The sequence below is a fragment of the Cryptomeria japonica genome, chromosome 1, assembly GCF_030272615.1.
Source record: "Cryptomeria japonica chromosome 1, Sugi_1.0, whole genome shotgun sequence".
NCBI lineage: Eukaryota > Viridiplantae > Streptophyta > Pinopsida > Cupressales > Cupressaceae > Cryptomeria > Cryptomeria japonica.
The window spans coordinates 591,741,033-591,763,116 of NC_081405.1; the positions used below are offsets into that span (position 1 = coordinate 591,741,033).

At 34.4% G+C, this 22,084-nt stretch overlaps 1 protein-coding gene across 2 annotated transcripts; it reads left to right on the forward strand.

Annotated features, from left to right (window-relative positions):
• The first annotated feature begins 581 nt into the window (after window positions 1-581).
• LOC131027941 (uncharacterized) lies at window positions 582-20,920 on the forward strand. 2 transcript variants are annotated; one of them, XM_057958039.2, is made up of 8 exons: window positions 582-603; window positions 2,584-2,916; window positions 3,325-3,492; window positions 3,581-3,842; window positions 3,975-4,141; window positions 19,313-19,462; window positions 20,085-20,226; window positions 20,337-20,920. In XM_057958039.2, the coding sequence occupies exons 2-8, from the start codon at window positions 2,872-2,874 to the stop codon at window positions 20,540-20,542; spliced, it is 1,140 nt and encodes a 379-aa protein (XP_057814022.2). In that variant the 5' UTR covers window positions 582-603; window positions 2,584-2,871; the 3' UTR covers window positions 20,543-20,920. The 2 variants fall into 2 exon arrangements, with proteins under 2 accessions (XP_057814022.2, XP_057814028.2); XM_057958045.2 differs by lacking the exon at window positions 582-603 and adding an exon at window positions 674-807.
• The last annotated feature ends 1,164 nt before the right edge of the window (window positions 20,921-22,084 follow it).

Genomic DNA, 22,084 nt, shown 5'->3' on the forward strand with positions numbered 1-22,084 from the left:
CTTTTAAAAGCGTGAGGAGTTTAGCGTAGAATGGCTGTGCTTACTTGGGCGCATTTCCGAATTTTTACAGGTTGCTTACTTGGAGGTGCTCTCGGATTCTATGTCAGGCACCACCTTGAACTTCATTATAAGGTAAAGCTTAATTGAAGTTAGGATCGTATTTTTTTCTTGCTTAGTTAGGGTTTTAAGATTGTTAGTTCGCTTTTGCCGATTTGCGCCTTGTACGGATTGACTTAGATTGGCGAGGGGTTGATTTGATCCAAACTTTGTTTGTATCTCCAAGTTTTGCCTTTGGATGTTATATAAATGTGATTTATTTTCAAAAGTATTTGATGCGAATAATCCAGGTTGTAGCTTTGAAGGCTGGATTTTGACCTTGTAGAATTAGATATTCTCGCCCAACAAGACAATTTGTCGATTAAAAGAAATTAGGCATAAATACAATTCAGCAATTGAAAGAAACTATACATAAATTCAATTCGTCAGTTGAAAAACTGGGATATTTAAATTTCTACAAGTTCTCTTGTTCTGACCATGAGGTCTCGACTGCAAGCAGATTAGACGATGACTCATATTTATTAAAGTTAGACACGTCTACTATTGGTAAAGTAGGAATTTTCTTTCGCGTTAGGTGACATAATTTTTTGAAACATTTGCATTCTGTGATTTTGTTTATAATTTTAAATGATGTATCGAGTTCAAGTTAGGACCCCGTACGGTGTCTGGTGCTCTCTACGGTATTTCTTGGTGTTGCAATTTAACACATCACAGCACAGCAGCAGAATGTGAAAATTTCAAGGGAACAGGGTGACTCTGCCATCTTTATATTATTGTTGCAGTTGTTTTCCTCATTTTAACTTCAAATCTTTGATTGTTGAGTGGCATCTTTTTCTAAATAGGGCTCTTTTCTCCTGGGTTCTTTGTTCTTCATTTTTGTTGCATAGTGAATTGGATGTTTTTAAAATGCTGATTCTAAACATGACGATTTTAAGTAAATCTGTTTTTAAATGTTAACGTATGATAATTGTTTCTTACTTTTTGAATGGATTTATTCCCAAGTTATTTTATAGTCGTAAGCTCTATAAACACAGATGCAAAACTCACGGAACTTGTGAGTGGAAATGGCTCGCAAGTTACTTGCACAATAACGTGGTGCTGAGTTATTCAGAAAAACTCGTATGCAACTTGGGAAAAACTTGCTGAAATCTTGGCTGCACTTGCATATGCTTTTCAGCTTGAAAAAGTGATCTCGTTTCTCATCAATTTGGACCCTGTTTTTTAGCAGTAGTGTTGGAGCAGTTGTGTTTCAGTTTGCATGTTCTTGAAGATTTTTTTTTCCAAATTTATATGTTTTTAATGTTCAGAATTTTTGTTGAGTCCAAGTGTTTGAAAATTTGCTCGTCAGCTCTTCCTCAGAATTTTTTTAGCAATGATGTTTGAGTTTGCATGTTTTTGAGGATGTTGTTTTTACAAATTTATATGTATTTAATGTTCAGAAAAGTCGTTGTGTTCCAAATGTGTGGAAATGTATGGGTCTGTTGAGTTATTGCTAAGTTCTAGTCTTTCAACTATGCTTGTAAGTATCTCTGCATCTTTCTATAATTTATTATTTTTTAAATAAATCTTACATTATTTCAGCCTGCCATTGTTAAATTTTCTCTAATCACTTTTGTGTTAAATGAAATTTTGTTTAATTTAAATTCAGTATATTCAGACAGTGGCTTATGAAGATCAGTTCAACTAAAGAATAAAAGTGTATGATTTCAATTGTCGGGTCATATTCCTGGTACTCCAGAGTATTTCGCTTAAGCAGTTGTCAAGAATAACTTGACTGACATATTACTAATTGCCTTTTGACACTGGTGGATGAATCAAGGTAAATCTGGATTGTGAACAATGTGAAGAGATGTTTTTGCATCTTTCCCATAAATTCAGATTTGATACCGATTTGTTTGTTGCTCTGGAAAGGATCGTACTAAGCCAAGTGAAATGAAGATCACCATATTTTTTGGGATTTATTGTTTTGATAACAGTTTCTGATTGCAAAGAAAAACTAGTTCTTATCGGATTTTATTTTATGGAAATATGGTCATTGTAAGTTGTTTTAGGTGTACTCAAAGGGGGATAAGGCTTCTTTGTTAAGCTGTTATAACTTAAATGTTTAATAATCACCTTCAGTATATTAATTTTAGACACTATGGTGCCAATAATTAATTTAGACATCAATTCTGGTCATCCATCAATAAGAGATATGTTTTAAAGTGGATTTCTGGGCAGCCATTAAGAGGATTCCCAATAATTTCACCCTTGTACAATCAAGTGTACTTTATAACATGTCTTGATAGAAATTAGTTCTGCAAAAGATTTCCTGGTTCGTAGTGCCTGGACTGAGGTGTGTATGTTAATGAGTTATTAACATAATTGATAATGGCAATGAATTTGTTCACGTAAATGATATTTTCTGAGGTGTGTGTAAAGTAGGTATGTTGTTTATTACATGTGGACTTTGGATGTTTGATGTCTTTATGTTTATGTTTTAACCCAGTTTTTTTGCCTGATTATTCATATCCGTTGTTTGGCCAGGAAAAGGCGAGAGAAGCATTAATCATACGCAACAATGAACAGCTGAAAAGTGAAAAGGATGTGATTGATACATCTGACCTTTTATCCGATTCTTGAAGTATTTGAAAGGAATGATACTGCATATGTTTGATTAACAGTCCTGTGCAGTGTCTAATGAACTTGTTGAAAGTTTGAGACATTTGTAGAGGCTTATTGGGGAGCACTTAGGATTTTTTAGTTATTAGTCTAGGAATTGAGACAGCTTAGATACATGCTAGCTGTGCAAGAGACGGTTTCCATGACAGTAAAATGTTGCTGCATTTTCATGACCCTGCAAAGCTGAAAACGAAAAAGGTACAGCTCATGTTAAATTATTGTTTGACTTTTTGCATGTTAAATTATTGGATCTTTTCAATGTTAAGGTTTATGAAAGGGCATGTTTAGGATTTTTTTCTGTTACTAATTCTATAGTGAACCACAGGTTCTAAAAATTTGCTACTGTATTGTTTGTTTAAGTTCTTCACTTTACAGTTTGTCATTATGTGAATTATATGAATGAACAAAATCTAAGGAACAACTACATTGATGAATCAAATCATTAGCTCCGAAGTAATGAATGACTTGGTTTGTCAATGTGCATGCAAATATTTTGATTTTATATATAAATCTATATAATGAACTTACTCATTTCGGACAATGGTTTCTTTGATCCTTTGTATGTTGTACCTCAAAAATTTAAATGTTAAAAAAACTCTTTATCAGGTTGTGTATGAAGAAACTTATTATGCCCGAGATTCTGGCACTCTAGAACAGCTCAAGGAACTGAGTTCAAGGCGAAGAGCAGTTGAAGAATCTATCAATGGCAGTAGTTCTATCACAGCAGCAATTGCAAGAGAAATGGCAGGTGGAACAACTTCTCGAGTCCAGCAGGTGAATTTTGATTTGTTTATGTTGCATTTTACTTGTTTATTTGTTTTGTTGTACTTCTAGCTGATCATTTGGGGTGAACATTTTCTAGGATATTCAAAAGCTGGAACAATATTTGCCTTTATTAGAAAATCTAGTTACAAGTGTTGAATCGGTTGGAGACAATGATCGCATTCTTCAGTGGACGACAGATCTTAAAATACGTTGGACCAGTGCTTTAATTGCATCTTCTCCCTTTAATCTTGGGGGTCCCAAGTTTTTCCGTTTGGATCACTTACGATTTGAATTTGGAATGACCCTTTCTCTCTATGGTGCCCTCTTGAGGGAAAGGGCTTTAGAATTCCTGTCTTCAGGTTAATTTATTATGCTGCCATCCTTTTTATTAGATATTCCTACAATTTATAAGGTTTTGATTCTTTGAACACTAAGTTCAAGAAATGTTGACATATTTGATTTCTTACACTGATTTTTTTTTTGATGGGCAGATTTAGTTGAATCTGCAACTCTTTTTAGAAGGGCATCAGGAGTTTATCAGTACCTCGCTCAAGATGTACTTCCTCCTCTAGAAACCATGCTTCCTCCAGAGAGGCCCCTTGAAGCTACACCCTCAATGGCTTCTATTATGAGTCTTGTTTGTTTGGCAGAGGCCCAAGTAAGTTTCCTGTTTACAGAGGCTATTTTTCTTCTATTTTTAAGAAATTGCTGTGATAATTTCCGACTTGAACTTCTCACAGTGCATGTATGTAAAATTTGTTCTTGTACGTTACAGGTCCTTTTTCATTTTTTTATATTCAAGTAATTTACTAAGTTGTTAATCATGAGGTTAATAGTAGAAACAAATTTACTTGGTGAAGTGATAATGATTGCTACAATCAGAGATGAGTGATGGCTAAATTCATGGTTGAAAAACTCAGAATTAGCAATAACTCTTTTGGCCAAAAACTTTTAAAAACTTGGGACTCCACAAAAACTTGGAAAAGAATTGGCAATAATTCTGCAAGTTTATCGAACATTTGCTAATATATTATTTCTTAAAATATTCCTAAAAAGCACACATATACTCTGAATTTGTGTTATCTAGTCTGATAATCAAATTAATTATTGCAATTAATAAACATTATTAGTTTAATTGACTGATTTGATAGGATATTTGGAACTTGTGCTATCCAGGTGAATTATTAAATTAATAATTAAAATTGATAAAAACAATTAGACCAGATTACAATTAACAATATGAGTTTATCAAATAATAAATGCAATTTGGCAAATTATTTATTAATTGTATTTTATTAATTTATTAATTTATCAAAGTTGTTAATAGACCAGATTATGAAATTAATTTATTAAAGTTATTAACAAATTAATTCATCAAATTAGACCAGATTATGATTGTACTGGTATTGCTGAATTATTTATAAATGCAATTGATAAATTAATAAATTAATAAATATAATTAGATCAGATTACAATTCTACTGATGCCACCATGCCCTATAAGTTGCATCCAAAACGTCCTCTACCATGTGTGGAAAACAACTTAAAGGATTAGGTTTCTGAATTTCTTTTTTTTATCTTTTATGCATTTTTCCAGTGAGTTTTTTCATGATTTTAGTTGTTTTTTTTCTCAAAAAAACAGCATGAGTTTAAAGAAAAAATTGTTGGTGAATTTTTCCGCGAGTAACTCTCACATCCATGTTTGGCACGCGAGTACTCACGTGTCTGGTGATTATTGGCAAGTTTTCCAATGATGGCTAAATTAATTGGAAATTTTTTGTTCACTTAAGAGGGTATTTAGTTATACAGGAGTAAGAGTTCTTTGAACTAGGAAATTATTGTTCTCATTTACAAAGAGAGTATTTATCCTTGTTCCAACTTGGTTGAAATCTTTTGGATTATACACAACAAAAGCAATTCCAATCTCTCACCTTGGGTCCACTGGGCTATGTAGTCGAGCCGATGGGAATGAAAAGAACTTTTGTTTTACTAAAGAATGTGGTACTTGTTATTAATTTCAATTTTTGCAATGTCTTCTATATTCTGATTTCTCTGATAACCGCAACAATGTCTTTTTAAAATCTAATATTCTCTACTGAAACTTGATTTTATAACTTGGAGAGAAGCTGTTGGTAAAAAATGGGGTTAATATGGGCTTTCAAATTTGATCAAACAGGAGGGAAACAAAGTAGGTAGAAGCAGTAAAATAAGTTCCTTAATGTTGCAGGTAAAGAGAGGTTACTAAAAAAGATGAGGGGTAAAAACTCAGATGAATATGAAACTAAGAAAAAGAGAAAAATGTGACACAATTGCACTTTTTTTCACATTTAGTGGATATCCCCCCCTTTAAAATTCATCTGCGAATGGAATGCTTGCAGATATACTTAGATTGCCTGAATTCAGCTTTTCACTTCTTCAATTGGATTGCTCATGTAAACTTTCTTTTACTCAATTTGAATTACAAAAATGCAACCAGAGGGATTTCCCCAACTCTGTCTTATGGAATACTCATTAAGAGTTGAAACCAAGAGAACCAACATTTAAATACCGCTAAGGAATGTAAACTGAAGAAATCAACTCACCGCTACTCAACACGAAGGACAAAAAAGGAAGTTGGTCCATGAGGAACATTTATAGATGAAAAGAGAGACAAAAAAATTGCTTCAACCACTATGTCTTGGAAAATTGGGATTATTAGTGTTGAACTGTATCAATGTCATCTGCATCCAGCTTTAAATATTGAGTGGATTTACATAGTTGGAAACGCAAGTAAAATTTTACCATCTCTCCAAATGGCACTCTTGAGATCAGCAAAATCTCCAAGTAACTGCAGCTATGAATTTCTCCTTGCTTGAAAGTAATGTTCAAGCCTCCAATAATTGTTAGGGGGTTTCTGTTCCTTTCTCTTGAGAATCAAAAGATGATATGTTTTTGTTCAACAATCTAAAGAACAGATATGTGTCTGAAAATAGATGGGAAGCTTTTAGACTAATTTTTGAATAATGTCTGGAATCAAGCGTGTTATATCTTCTTTTGGAACTAAAAGGGGACAAAAAAGATCAATATACAGTTGATTCCAGGTTTATTATTCGAAGTGTTCATATGTGGTATTCTCAAAATTTTAATTAACTGTAATTAGTGATCCTTTTGTTACAGCTTTTGATTTTCAGGCATATGCAAACATTTGTTAAAGTCCTAAAGTTTATTTTATTTTATTAAATTTTATTTTTATGTGCAATTAAGTGGCTGCTAAAAAAATGGAATATTGCCTATCATAGTGATTTCTCATTTATATGGCATGGATGAGGTATATTCCATGCCAATTGATGCTCACTTTCCATGCTTGCCTAGGTAGCCTGTATTTGTATAACAACAAATTTTTACCTTTTCAATTTAATATCAAAAGCATATAACTTAATCTCATAAGCATATCTATTGCATAATATCATTCATATAAAATTTAACTATCAGGCATCACAAATAGAACACAAGATATACATGGAAATCCTTACGGGAGAAAACCATGACAAATTAATGCTTTTATATAAATTCTTCATTTACAAAGTTTGTAGGCATGCCTCTACTAGAGGCACCGACCCCTCATTCATCTTGGTGCACCAACCCCTCATTCAAATTGTCTTCACAAGAGCTATAACTCTCTTCTTCAAACTGTCATAATCTTCCTCTCAAATCTGCTATAACCTGATCATAAATCTGCCATGAATATGTTCTCAAACTCATAAATCTGCTATAAAACTCCTTTATCCTTCTCACATATCTGCTCTTCTTGAATATAATCTATCACATATATCTCCTATTTCTGTCCAAAAACTCTTCATATATCTGTCCATACAAGCCTTAATAAATCTGCAATAGTATTCTATATACTCTTCTTCACTGGATGTGCAATCTTCCTTTTCATCAATGTCCTTGGTGCATATGCTTGGTAGTCTTTGAACACACAAAACACACTCTCTTCAAAGATCTTTCTTTTTATTCCTTACCTTCACTCGCACTTACATTCCATATCATACTTCACTATCTCTTTCTATTTTATATCAATATCTACCAAATGGAGAGATACATCTCTTTGAAAAATGAGGTCCATCCATAACTTATTCTTCCCTTAATTGCAATCGTTGAATACAAGTCACTTCTTTAATAAATCAACTTCTAAACAAATCATTCTTGTTTAGTGAGTATTGTTTCCTTTTAAATTGGATCGGTTAGAATAATCTTTAATTGCTGCCTTTTAATATCTGTTTGCACCCTTTACAAATCGCACCTCTTGAGGTGCTCCTTAATCTCTTTATTAATTGCTTCTTTTGGCTGGAAAATACTAATTGCCGCTTTTTTATTTTCTTGTTTAATATAAACAATGTTGCATTCACACCTTTTGAACATTAAGCATGCCACCTTGATAAGTCGGCCAGATTTAATAAAGTGCTGCCTGTATCATTTATAATCACTGTTTTTAACAAATCACACTTATTCATTTGTTAAAGATAAACTTATCATTAATGAAGCCACTTAGGCACCACCTTTTAAGAGTCCGAACAATATGATGTTTGTTATTGTTCGTGGAGAATCGACCACTTTGAAGAGTTGACCATGACTATTCAATATATCCATTTAGTCACTGTTCATTAGATAATTGGCTAATGGATCACCTTTAATAGATGTCAACACTTTTCTTTATTTTCTTTACTAATCGCTTTGTATGTCAACACTGTTCTTTATTTTCTTTACTAATCGCTTTGTATGTCTCAGAACATTGCTCTTTGTAAACAATTACCAATCCATGGTCGCTGCTGTCTTAATTGTATATGCTATCTTGTAATTGCTGTATCTCATTCTTGTTAAGTTTATTTAAATTCTGTGGTCAAGAGGATAGAAGAGATGAAGATATAGTCTGGAATTAAATTTGAACTGCAGTAGTGCAAATTAAAGGAAGCACAACACTTATCGATTTCAGTATTGTGTTCCTCCTTATTGTATGTGTGTTATATATATGTGGATGAGGGGTTAAGTAGTGAAGAGATATGTCTTCCCATGTGGGAAGACACATCTCTTCCCTATGTGCCACTCATCACCTGTTAACATTATTAACACAGCCTGTTAATAACATAGCCCGATACCAATTTAAGATCATCACTGATCGTAAGGAACGCGATTATGAATCGCTTATCATAGCCTGTTAACATGAAAGGGTGTGACCGGTCAAACATCATAATTCGGTTTAGATTTTATTATTGATTTGTTAACATACATACTAATAGTTAAGATGTAATCAATGTATCAGAGTTATGAAATTGTATGACTGACGTTATATGAATTAACACTCCCTTTTAACTAGGGAGGACACATTTCATGTTAGAGAAAACATCACAATTCATCCATTGATTGTGAAGAGAAGAGATATCACACCATAGTGATATCCAGAGATGTGGTTCAACAATGAATATCAAGTCTCATGATACTCACCATGACTCATAGTTATCAAGTAAGGTATGTGCACTGGCATCAAGTCACATGATGCCTACCTTACTGATAATGATTCATGGCATGTCCACGAATATTATGTCCATAATATTCACCATGAAGATCTCTATCATAATTATGGTTTATTTAATGATACCAACCAACTGATTTCTACCATTCTCAGAGATATATACTATCATGACATGTCCACAGATATCAAGTGACATGATATCCATCAAGATAGATAAATTGATAATTGTAAAATCGTCACCTTACAATATCAATTTGAAACAAGTGTTCATTATTGAAGAGTTGTCACCCTTCAATAATGTTCACAGGAGGGCCCATGAAGTCATGGAGTCACACACATGACAAATAAAAGAGTTTACACATTAAACATCTTAAATATATTAGCATATCAGAATAAATGATACTCTCTCAAAATTAAATAACATTTTCAACCATACCAAGTTTATCTCTAAAGTGTTCAATCTTGATCCTAGAGAGAGGCTTGGTAAGAATGTCTGCAATTTAATCACGTGTACTAATATAATTCAGTCGGATCACATTCCTTTCCACCATATCTCGAACATAGTGATAAGGAATCTCAATGTGTTTAGACCTGTCATGAAATACTGGATTCATTGAAAGCTTGATGCAACTTTGATTGTCACAATAGATGACAGTAGGATTTAAGGGCTGACCAAACAGTCCTACAAGCAATTTCCGGAGCCATATTGCTTCTCTTGCTCCCATGGAGGCTGCAATGTATTCAACTTTTGTAGAACTCTGAGCAACTGAAGACTGTTTTCTACATATCCGTGAGATCATTCTTGATCCTAAACTGAAGCAACATCCTGATGTGTTTTTCCTGTCAACTATGCTTCCAGCCCAATCCGAATCAGTGAATCCATGTAGGTCAAGGTCTACATGTTTATATTTCAGACCAAAACCAATAGTTCCTCGAAGATATCGCAAAATATGCTTTGCGGCAACAAGATGTATTTCCCTAGGTTCACACATGAATTGACTTAGTGTATTAACATCATAACATATATCGGGTCTTGTGTTTACCAAATACATCAGAGATCCAATAATCTGTCTGTAGAGAGTAGGATCTACAAACTTTGATTCTGCAGTTGCTTCCTTTAGCTTGTGCAAATTTGTCTCCATAGGTGTGGTCATGGATCTACAATCCATCATTCCAAATCTCTTGAGTATATCAATGGTGTATTTTCCTTGATTAAGGATTATACCATTTGCCTACTGCCAAACTTCCAATCCAAGGAAGTAGTGAAGAATTCTTAAATCTTTCATATCAAACTCAGAGGCTAATCCTTTCTTACACCGAGAAATACGATTATCCTCTCCTATGATTAGTAGATCATCAACATAAAGAATAAGAATTAATAATTCACCATTGATTACCTTGTAGTAGAGATTTGGATTTGCTTCATTCTTGGAAAACCCTAATTCCAAGCGATAGTGATCAATTCTTTCATACCATGCTTTGGGGGCCTGTTTCAGTCCATATAGGGCTTTCTTTAATCTGCAGACATGTGATTCAGCCTTATGAATCACAAAACCTTCAGGTCGCTCCAAATAAACTTCTTCTTCAATCTTACCATTCAAAAAAGTAGTCTTAACATCCATTTGATGGACTTTCCATCCTTTAGATGCTGCAATAGCCAAAACTGCTCGGACAAAAGTGTATTTGGCACCAGGAGCAAATGTCTCTTCATAGTCAATACCTTCTTTCTGTGAGAAACCTTTGGCAACAAACCTCGCTTTGTGCTTCTCAATGCTGCCATCTGCTGCATGTTTGATTTTGAAGAGCCATTTAGAAGATACCACGGATTTGCCTTTAGGCCTAGGCACAATATCCCAGACATTTTTTTTAGAATTGACTGATACTCGTCTGACATAGCATCTTTCCAAACTTGATGCTTGAGAGCATCTTAACACAGGAAGGTTCTGCATCAATGGTCTCACTCATCAAGGCAACATAACTGGAAAATAGGTTAGGTCTCTTACTTTATTTGAAGGTCCCCTTTGGAGCAGCATAATTTTCAGCTTTTTCAATCATCTTTTTAGCTCAAAGTGATCTCTTCCTAGTTTCGGGATAATGTTCTTCCAAAGGTAAGTCTTGAGCTTCATGCTCAGCGTTTTCAGGGGTCTCCCTTTGAATCTCAGGGGTGGGATCCTCATCCATGTTTGTAGGAGGATCTTGGTTTTCTAATTCATTAGAGATTTTGGACCTCCTGAATGCTATGTCTTCTTCAAAGATGACTTCTCTGCTTAGTTCAATTTGCCTTTGTCCAATTTGCCTTTGTCCAGGTATGTATACTCTGTAAGCCTTAGAGGTTTCACTGTACCCAACAACTACCCCTTTCTTTCCAGAAGGTTCTAATTTTGATCTCTTTTCTTTGGGAACATGAATATAGACTGGATACCCAAAGATTCGGAGATGACTTATGTCAGGTTTGTTACCAGTAAAGGCTTCTTCAGGGGTTTTATTATCAAGAAGAGAATGAGGACATCTATTTTGAATGTACACAACTGTCCTAGATGCTTCAACCCAAAATGAGGTTTTTATATTTTGGTCAAACAACATAGCCCTAGCAGCTTCTACTATAGTCCTATTCTTTCTTTCAGCTACCCCATTTTGTTGTGGGTTATAAGGTACAGTTAACTCCCTCTTAATTCCAACATCTATACAATAATCTTTAAACATATCAGAAGTGTATTCCCCCCCCATTGTCTGCTCTTAAGGTTATGATTTTCTTACCTATCATGTTTTCTGCAAGAGCTTTGAATTCCTTAAATTTAGAAAGGATTTCTTCAGACTCTTTGTACCTCAAAAAATATATCTAGGTCTTCCTAGAATAATCATCTACAAATATTACATAATATAAAAATCCTCCTAAGGAGGGTACATACATGGGTCCACATAAATCAGAATGAACTAATTCTAATACATTTTTGGATATACTGTTGCTAGAATTGAAAGACCCTTTAGTATTCTTTCCCAAGGCACACCCCTTGCATGCTCCTTTAGAACTGTGACTTAGCTTGGGTAAGCCAATCACCATCTTCTCTATCCTAGGTAGGGCATGGAAATGAAGGTGCCCTAATCTTCTGTGCCAAAGTTCATTCGAATCTGGAGTCTCATGAATCAAGGCTTGAGGTCGAGTGGTGCAAAGTCTGTAGAGGCTCCCTTGTCTTACTCCAATGGTGTGGGCTTTCTTGATGGTGGAGTTCTTTGGCCAAGCAAGTACCTTTCCTTTCATAAAGGTTAATCTGTAACCCTTATCTTCAAGTGCAGAAACTGAGACAAGGTTTCTCTTTATACCAGGTACAAATAGAACTCCAGTCAGTTGTAGGGATATGCCTGACTTTAGGTTGATATTGCAGGTTCCTATTCCCATAACTGGATAATTTGAGTCATCACCAATTGTCACTTCTTCATTTGAATTTTCCACATCACCCATGTGTTGGAAGTGGAGGTGACTTGACTAGAGAGGGCTGAGTAGAAGACTAGTCTTTCGGAATCACTCCCTTTTTTAACTTCTACCATTGAAGCCTATTGCTTGATCATGTCTGGACACTTTATTGCATAGTGCCCATATTGGTCACATCTGAAACATTGCACTTCAGACATGTCTCTCTTCTTCTTTATATGGTGTAGTTGATTCTTCAAGGTGAGAGCCTTGCTAGTGTTGTTAATTTCATAAATGAACATCTGAAAAGCCGTCTCATATTTAGAAATAACTGGCACAATGTGGTCTCTCACTAAATCCACAATTATCTTAAGAGCCTTCTCACTGTCCTTGCTCCACTGAATTTTCTCCGTATCATCAGAGGGTTCAAGAATTTCATTTTTGATATGGAAGTCAATTTTATTTTCTTTCAAAACAAGCATGATCCTGAATTTCCAAGATACAAAAATTTGATGCTCCATCTAGGCGATCTTCAAACCTAACTCCTTTTGCCATTAGGATTATAGGAATGTGATCTACTAAGAGCCGGGTGAATGCCTATAAGATTGTTACAGAATTTAATTTGATCTTCCTTAACTTAGCCCTGATACCATGTTAAGTTTATTTAAATTCTGCGATCAAGAGGATAGAAGAGATGAAGATATAGTCTGGAATTAAATTTGAACTGCAGTAGTGCGAATGAAAGGAAGCACAACACTTATTGATTTCAGTATTGTGTTCCTCCTTATTGTATGTGTGTTATATATATGTGGAAGAGGGGTTAAGTAGTGAAGAGATATGTCTTCCCATGTGGGAAGACACATCTCTTCCCTAGGTGCCACTCATCACCTGTTAACAGCCCATTAACAATATTAACACAGCCCGTTAATAACATAACCCGATAACAATTTAAGATCATCGCTGATCGTGAGGAATGCGATTATGAATCGCTTATCATAGCCCGTTAACATGAGAGGGTGTGACCGGTCAAACACATAATTCGGTTTAGATTTTATTATTGATTTGTTAACATACATACTAATAGTTAACATGTAATCAATGTATCGGAGTTATGAAATTGTACGACTGACGTTATATGAATTAACAATTCTCATCAAGTCACTGCTCTCTTGTTAGACAACAACCCCTTAGCTGGGCAATTGCATTTTTTCTTTTTCTTAGGCATTGCTACTCTTAAAATAATCAATGCTTCATCAAACAATATCCGAAGTTTAGACGGCCAGCATAGATGAAGGCATCGACATGGCGGAGTTCCATATCATTTTACATTTAGATTTCTCTCTTCATATATTGGCTCTAGAGAATGAATTGGTCTAAACAAATATCTAAGTTTAAATCTTTAATTTTAACTGCAAATGTGATCCATTAATCCTTATATCCCTGCTCAAAATTATCTTATGAATCTGCTACAACTTGCCTTATAAAATCGATCCAAGTTACTTTGACTATGTCACTTCAATTGTTGAAATGAATCATCCAATGCGATAATATGACATGACAACAATTAATCTCGCTCATAATTTTGTTCAAAATACTTTTGACATTAATGACAACATTGTCCAATTGTCTATATACATGTGACATCAATGCGAACTTCTAACAATCTCAACTGAGTGCCCTTGACATCAATGACAATATTATCAACATAAATTAGAAGTTCACTGAAAGCTTTGGTGGAAAAAACAAGCTTGACAAATAGATTGAGACTCTTAGGTCAGTTCATGGAGGAGAGTTTGCCTCCAAATATTTTTCAAGAATTATGCAAGGAGAGAATGGTATATATATATAGTATTCTACCATGTAAATACAATGATATACATCCTTAATCGAAGTTCTAGTAAATCATTGTAAAATGAAGCTCCTAAGGAATCATGGTAGACAAGAGACCATTTATAAGCGACTTTCATGTTTTCAATTGTGTTGCTTTTGAGCTGATTCTTGCAAAAAGATAAGCAAGTTAGATACAAAAATCTAAACATATATTTTTGCTGTCTATTGCAAGTAGTCGAAGGTTTTTTTTCGTAGAGATGTTGTAGAGGAAAAGATGCCATTTTTTTTAGGTGATAGTAAATTTATAGATAGTATTGCATGTGAAACATAGTTTTTGTGTCAAGGCTTAGTGTTGAGAACATTAGAGGGATCAAGTTCAAGGGGGATTTGATGAACAACAAGGTGATAAGTAGACTTAATAGTGGAGCAAACAAGACAGAGCAAAGTAGTATCATACTATGGTGAAATACGTTCAAGAGGATGACTAATCACATGCAATAGCAATTTGGTCAACTTGATTGGGGAAAAAATTGTACAATTTGACGAGGGAAATTTTGCTTACTTTCGTTGTTTCATAGATATTTAAATCTAGCACATATGATAATGCCAAGGGAAAGCTCGAGTTGGAAATTGCCTTGATGGTGGAATCTGAGACCTTGATGCCAAACAAGCATTTGGATGTTGTTTCAGCTATCCTAAGAGGATAAGTTCATTGGTTGTAACTTTATGGTTCTTTCAAACATAGTTACAAGACTTGCCTAGACTCTGCAAGTCTTGAGTTGAGTCAATCCAACCAAGGCTCAAGGATTTGTGACCTGGTTCCTTGAGGAGTTTGCCAGACTTGTTGGACTCAACAAGTCCCGATGGGTAGACTGAGCCAAGTCTATGAAGGTATATGTGGTCTCAAAGGCTTTAATTTGGGCTTGGTGGTTGGACCTTGCAAGAAAAATAAAAATAAAATCATTTTGGGGCATGTTGGATGCAAGAACAACATATTTTATTCTTTCAACTTTTTCTCAGTTAAAATTCCTAGTATTTGAATTCCATTTATACTTCTAGTTTGCTAAGTCAAACCCTATGCTAAGCAATGCTTTTATGACTATAGCAGTATTTGTCGATTTATTTGAGATACAAGTGCATGATTCCACAGAGATAACAATGTTGGGCTGAGGGATACAAGCTCCTTTCTAGCATAGTTCATGACGCCATATTGTGAAATTTGTTTTTGATGCCATGGATATCATAATCCATGAGTTTTGTACACCTAGAACACTGACAATACTTATATGTTTAAAATTTTTGTTTCCTTCAATTAAATTTCGCTTTTATGCCCATGATTAATGTATACTTGTATGTGATCAAAGTATCTTATGTTTGATTAGTTTATTGCATCTTCAAAGTTTATTTATTGAAGGGTGCACGATAAATATTTAAATTCTAAAAATATCTATATTTAAAATTTTCTCAATTTACCAAGTTTGATTTGAGTTTGAGTTCTGGTCAAAAATCGTCTTGTAACACTAAAGTCCACTTGTTGGTAAGGGTTATGCACATTAGGAAGTGATATTGTATGAAGAAATTTTTGCCTCCATCGCAAAGATGGTAATCCCGTAGCTGTTATCTCAATTGTTGCTCAGTTTGGATTGAGGGTATATCATATGGATTATAAAAGTGCTTTCATCAATGGTGACTTGGCTGGTGAGGTCCACGTTGTGCAGCCACAAGGAATCCAAGGTCATGGAAAAGATCAGTTCTTTTGCATGTTGATTAAACCAATAATATGGATGTTAATAGTGCCTTCAGCAATGGTGACTTGGCTGGTGAGGTCTACGTGGTGCAGCCACAAGGAATCCAAGGTCATGGAAAAGATTATTTGGTTTGCATGTTGGTCAAGTCTTTGTATGGACTAAAGCAGGCTCCTCAAGCTCGGTATATTCAAACCAATCATTATCTTAGAGATTCCAGATCCAAAAGAGTTATTTTGATCCCAATTGCTACATCAAAATCAGTGGTGATGACAGAGTGATCTTGATTATCTTTGTGAATTGTTTTGCCATCAGCAAGAGTGTGTTGGTATTATTTTACTTGGGAAGGCTCATATTTGTTGATATTGTTCAAGTCTCTATATCCACTTGAGTGAGCTCCTTAAGCTTGGTATATTGAAATTGATCAACATCTGAGAGATTCACAATTCGAAAGAAGTTACTGTAATCTCTATCTCTACATCAGAGTTAGTGGCGATGGCACAGCGATCCTGATTATCTTTGTTGATGCTTTGGCCATCACCAAGAGTAGGTTGATATTATTCACTGAGGAAGGCTTATATTTGTTTTGTTTTTGACTTGATATATCTTAGCCTCGTACATTATTATTTAGGTGTAGAATTTTGGCAACTTGGTCATGCTATTTTTGTCTTTTAAAATAAGTATGCCAAAGCACTTATGGAAAAATTTTGGATGACCAATTGTATTTCAAAATTTACACCTGTATGAGATTGGATAAAACTCAAGCTACAGTTTTCTGGCACCTGCTTAGTGAGACAATATATCATCATTTGGTGGGTGTTTTGATTCAACTTACTGTCTCTCAATTGTACATTTTTTTTGTAGTCAGCTTTCCAAAATCCATAAATAGTTAATAAACTTGACAGGCTCTATAACACGTGCTATGATATGATCTAAGAACCCTTTAACTTTGATATTCTACTCCAATGATACTGCAGACTTCATGCTATCCTATTATATTGGTTCTGATTGGCTGGATCAGTTGAAACTAGAAAATCTACAACAATTTATGTATTTCCTCTTAGATTCAGAGTAATTTCTTGGTATAGCAAGCTGCAACGCTAAAATTGCTACATCTTCCTCTGAAGCAGACTATAAGGCAGCCATCAGTATATGTTTGGACTTGGGAGACAATGTGTTTGTGGAGAATATTGGTTGATCTTCAACTTGACTGAACAACACTGACCTCACTTTCTCTGACAACTAGAGTATAATCAAGATGGTGAAGGATCCTGTTGATTGTGTACAAACCGAGCATTTTTTTTTTTTTGCCATTAAATTGCTAGTTGGTCGGTAATGAAGAGATGTTTCTTAATGACTGTCCACCATGGTAACAGGTTGTTGAAACAATGACTAATCCATTGGCAAGATAAATTTGTGAAATTTAGAGATAAACTTGTGATATTTAGAGATAAACTTGTGATAATATATTAAATTGACAGCAGTGTTTAGAGGTGATTGATTCTTTTTCCTTGGGCAGTGATCACTCTAACTATTAGGGCTTGTAGCTAATACTGAGGACCACCAGATTGTTATCTCATTTTAATTGTTGGAGTGTAAATTGTCCTGTACAATGGAAGGGTTTGAGTGGTTGTCTTTGCCCCTGAAGGGATTTAAAGGTTTACAGGGAGGGGAAAACATTGGTATTGTCTCCTTCTCTCTGATCTACCTTCTTTACTATAGAAATATGCTGCATACATTTCATTTCCATTGAAGTGTTCGCAGAAATGCCTGAGGAAAGTTGAAGCTGAGGCTAGCTAAAGTCCTCAAGGCATCACCAACTACCATGAGTATCCATGACATGGATAGGGGATAGTTAGTGACTTATATTGATTGTCTTTTCATTCTTATCTAAATAATCATTTTTTAAAAGCATATTAAATATAAAAGATCACTAAATTTTCACATCAACGTCTGGGTTTTTTAGTGGTGACTAAATACCTATAATCACATCATTTTACTGCCCATTGATGTCTATTTGTATGCTAATTCTTAAAAAACTAGACATTGGCATACAACAATTTATTTAGAGTAATGCTATAATCATTGCAACTATTACAAAACTCTTCAAGTTTTTACAAATGAGATAGTTCTTTACATGTTAAGTTGCTCAGACGAAACATAATTCTCCACAATATAACCATACACCAATTTCTCAGAAGTAACTAGATTCTTTGCAACCACAAGTGAGTAATTTTACAAGCTACTATTTTAAAGAAAACAATATAAATTTCAAATCAGCAATGTGTCTCTATTGCACCATCTATCAATTAGTACTCTTAATGTTCTATTTTAAAATCCTAACCGTTTACTTTATATAGTGTAATGCAAATGGTTGAATATGTTAGTTTTTGCAATTACTCCAGTTGAAATAGGCTGTCCTTTAAAGCTTTAATGAAAAATTATCCGTGCCATAGTATACTGTGATGGCTTTTCATGTATGATGGATAAGCAACACTTGTATGCCAAGCACACCCATGCTTCAAATGTGCACTAAACTGGAAACAATATTTATGTTTTAGAACCTGGATATGACAATGTAGGTATGCTTGAGGAGCAGATGTCCCATTACAATATCATAATAAGTTTGTAGAAATTACAATATTCTAGTTGCTTGGTGGATTTCTTTTCTTGTTAGTATTCCACATGTAAATGGTAAGCTGTACGAATTAAAACATTGTCTCTAGGTTATTAGTAAAATTTCAATTAGCGATTAAGAAGTTGAGTGTTAGCTGGTTTTATGTTTTTATGATAAAGAATAACTTGGAGGGTACATTCATAGCAAAGGGCCCCAGTGGGTCTTAAGTATCACTATAATTGACATAATATGGGAGGATTTTTTATGGTGCTACTAATAAATATTAGAGAGCAGGAACCCATAATTTGTTACATTATAATTTGTCTTCATGGGATGATGGGTTTGATTGAATTTTTTTTTTTATCCAAATAAAATGCTTGCAGTTTATATTTTCAAAACTGGTCATTTGCAACTAATGATCGTTGATGTTCAAAGTATCAAAACTTGATAAGCATTACTAACATCTTTGTAAGTGGATCGAGTATTCAACATCAAGCCTGCAAGTGCAGGTTGACATTGTTCTCTTCTGAAAAATCTTGACTTTTAGTCTCAAGCAATCATAAAAGCTGATTTACTTTTCTTGGCTGACGTAGAATATTTGAAGTGGATCTGTTAGTTTAGTTTTCTGAGGCATTGGCCCTGATTGCATGTGCTACTTATGATTTAAATTATATGAATTCACATTAACTAAATTTACTTCTTGCCTGAACTACTCAGGCTGTTACAGTTCAAAAAGCTGAAGCCATAGCAACTAGTGGAGGGCTCCTTGCAAAGCTGCACTATGGTGTGGTACAATTCCTTGAAGAGGCAAGCAGTCTACTGAAGTCAAATGTTGGTGACTGGAATGACATATCAGACAGATTCAGGGTAGGTATGCGTTTATTATGAATTTAATTTGCATCCTACTTGCTTTATAGAAAGAAATTGTATGTTTGCTTATATGAAGATATTTTAATATCTGTATCAGTCGTGATTTTAAATTTTGGTATGTTGATTTAATTTTGTATTGGAAGTGGCAGTTTAATTCCTGTTTTCATAAAGTAATTTACCCAATATTTGGAGGCATATGGGCTCTAAAACTAACCTAACCATGTTCTGATGATATTTTAGATAATAGGAGTTTCTAAACAGGCTTTGAAAGATTATTCTTCCAAATAAACCTGATAACTTAATTGCATTACGGCTTATTAAAAAATAGGCACATAAAAGAGCTCCTTTGTATTTTCAAAGCTAAAAATAAAATTTTCATTGTGGAATTTACTTCTATATTTATGACTTGCTTATGTCGGATGCATCCTTTGTCACAAGTAAACTGCTGACTGGTAGGAGACATGCCTTTTCTGCTTTTATTTGTTTCTGCATTGGAGATATACATTCTGCATTTTATTTCCTTCCAGATTTTTGCTATCTAATACCATTTTTCTACAATCTTGTACATGTCTGCATTTTTAAAAGTACTCATGCTGATGATATGCTGTCCGGTTTGCAGAGGTTCCTCTCTGGATGTAGTATTCTTCACGAAGCTCGAAGTCAAAGATATATTGCTGGTGACTTGAAAGTATCAGAGCAGATGGGCCTTGCTGTTGGAGTGCTACGTTATGCATTGAGCAATTTTCAGGGCAAATGGCCTGGTATGTGTCACCTTTTTTAAGCATTTTGTAAATTTGTTGCCATTCAGTGTCTTGCAATATTTTCAATTGTATGCCAATGCATACATGTGAATCTATTCTCTATTTTTTAGGTGAAGATTCTTGGAGGCAGACTTATAAGCAGGAGCTTGACGCTCTTAGCGAGATGCTCAGAAAGTGTGAGCATGAAAATGATTTCATATGGCATGATAAATTGCCTTATTTGGACGAACTGCCCCATTTAGAAGGAAAGAAAATTGCAGCACCAATAGCATACAAACCATTCCGGTTAGACAGAGAATTTGTTTTTGTGGTGTGATTTCACAATATATTGAAATCATTCTTTGTTATCCTTATCAAAATGCAATAAATTGTCTTGGTGTTACTTTTCCAATCTCATAACAGCTTGCATATGAATTGACAAAGCATTGCTTTGCAAAGTCGTGGGAGATCAGACATAAGATTTTTCATTTGAATAGATCCAGAATAAAATGTTAAAATGCTCCTCTGGGCCATGAAATTCGTCTAGGGTGGCTAGATGTAAGTGTTGGAAGAAAGCTATAAGAAGTCTTTTGTGGGCAGAAATTAGTTTTGTAACCTGGAGAACGATATCTATATATATATATATATACACATATATGTAAATTACAATTCTGATGAGATAAATTTGAGAAATTGTTCCAATATTAAAGTGAAATGACGTTTTCCAATGCAGAAGTCATTTTTTTGCCTGGGGGTTTTTCCTTAAATCAATTGCAAACATAGAGTATTTTACCATTCAGCACAGTTTTTAGAAGTCTTGTCCACTATTTATGAAGCAGTTCGCAAAGTTTTATGGAAAATGATGTATGGAGGATGAATGCATAGGGATTAAATTTTTTTCCCGCTTTTTACAAATAAAATTACAAATTTGATGGTTTAAAGATTTTGATTGTGCAAAGGCATTTTTTAAGCTGTTTGCTGTTGAGGTTGCCATGGGGGAAATCCATTCTGTTAGGCACCTGGAGATTAGACTCAACTGCAACAGCACCTAGAAGGAATTAAATTATAGTGGGTTTCTTTACAGATTGCTCAGCAGCTGGTCCTCAACCCTTTTGATAGGGCTGTAAAATTGCTTTGGTTTTTAATTCCATTAAGCGATCTGAATTCATCCATTTTTTTAACTATCAAATTGAGAGCACCTGTTTTTATCAATGTTCATTTTTTATGAAGCAATTACTGCTATTTATCTAAGTGGATTCAAGAATGGTTCTTATACAGTTGGAAGTATGAGCTTAGATTGTCTCGATGACCTTAAAACTGAAAGTATTAAAGATTGGTCAGTTGTAAGGTTCACTATGGATGCATGAATCTTTGATGAAATAATCTTATTTTCAGGCATTGGATCACCTGGTTGGCCATGTGTTAGAGATGTATGCTTTTATGGTAGATATCATGCTAAATTTTAGGAATACAAATGACAACAAATGAAGTCAATTAATGCTGTACAGGCCAAGGTCAGAAATTGAATATCATAAATTCCATTAATTGAAACGATGTTGATGACTAACGAAAAAGGATTGTTGGAGTCATTGCCTGAATGGAAGAGTAACTACTAATGTTAGAATGGTTTGGGTGTGATTATAAATTTAAGGAGTGCTTGTGTGCACTAGTACACAGGATAAGTCGAAATATTCTAAAGGTTACCAGCAATAAAGATGGCCACAAAGTCGCACTTTACTGAAAGAATTATAAGTAAAAATTGCACCATCACAGTTAAAGTGTTGTCATTATTTGCTTAGTATACACAACTAGGAGGATCTAAATATTGTGATGGTCTTAGCAACGAAGGTACACACACAATCACAATTTGTATTAAGAA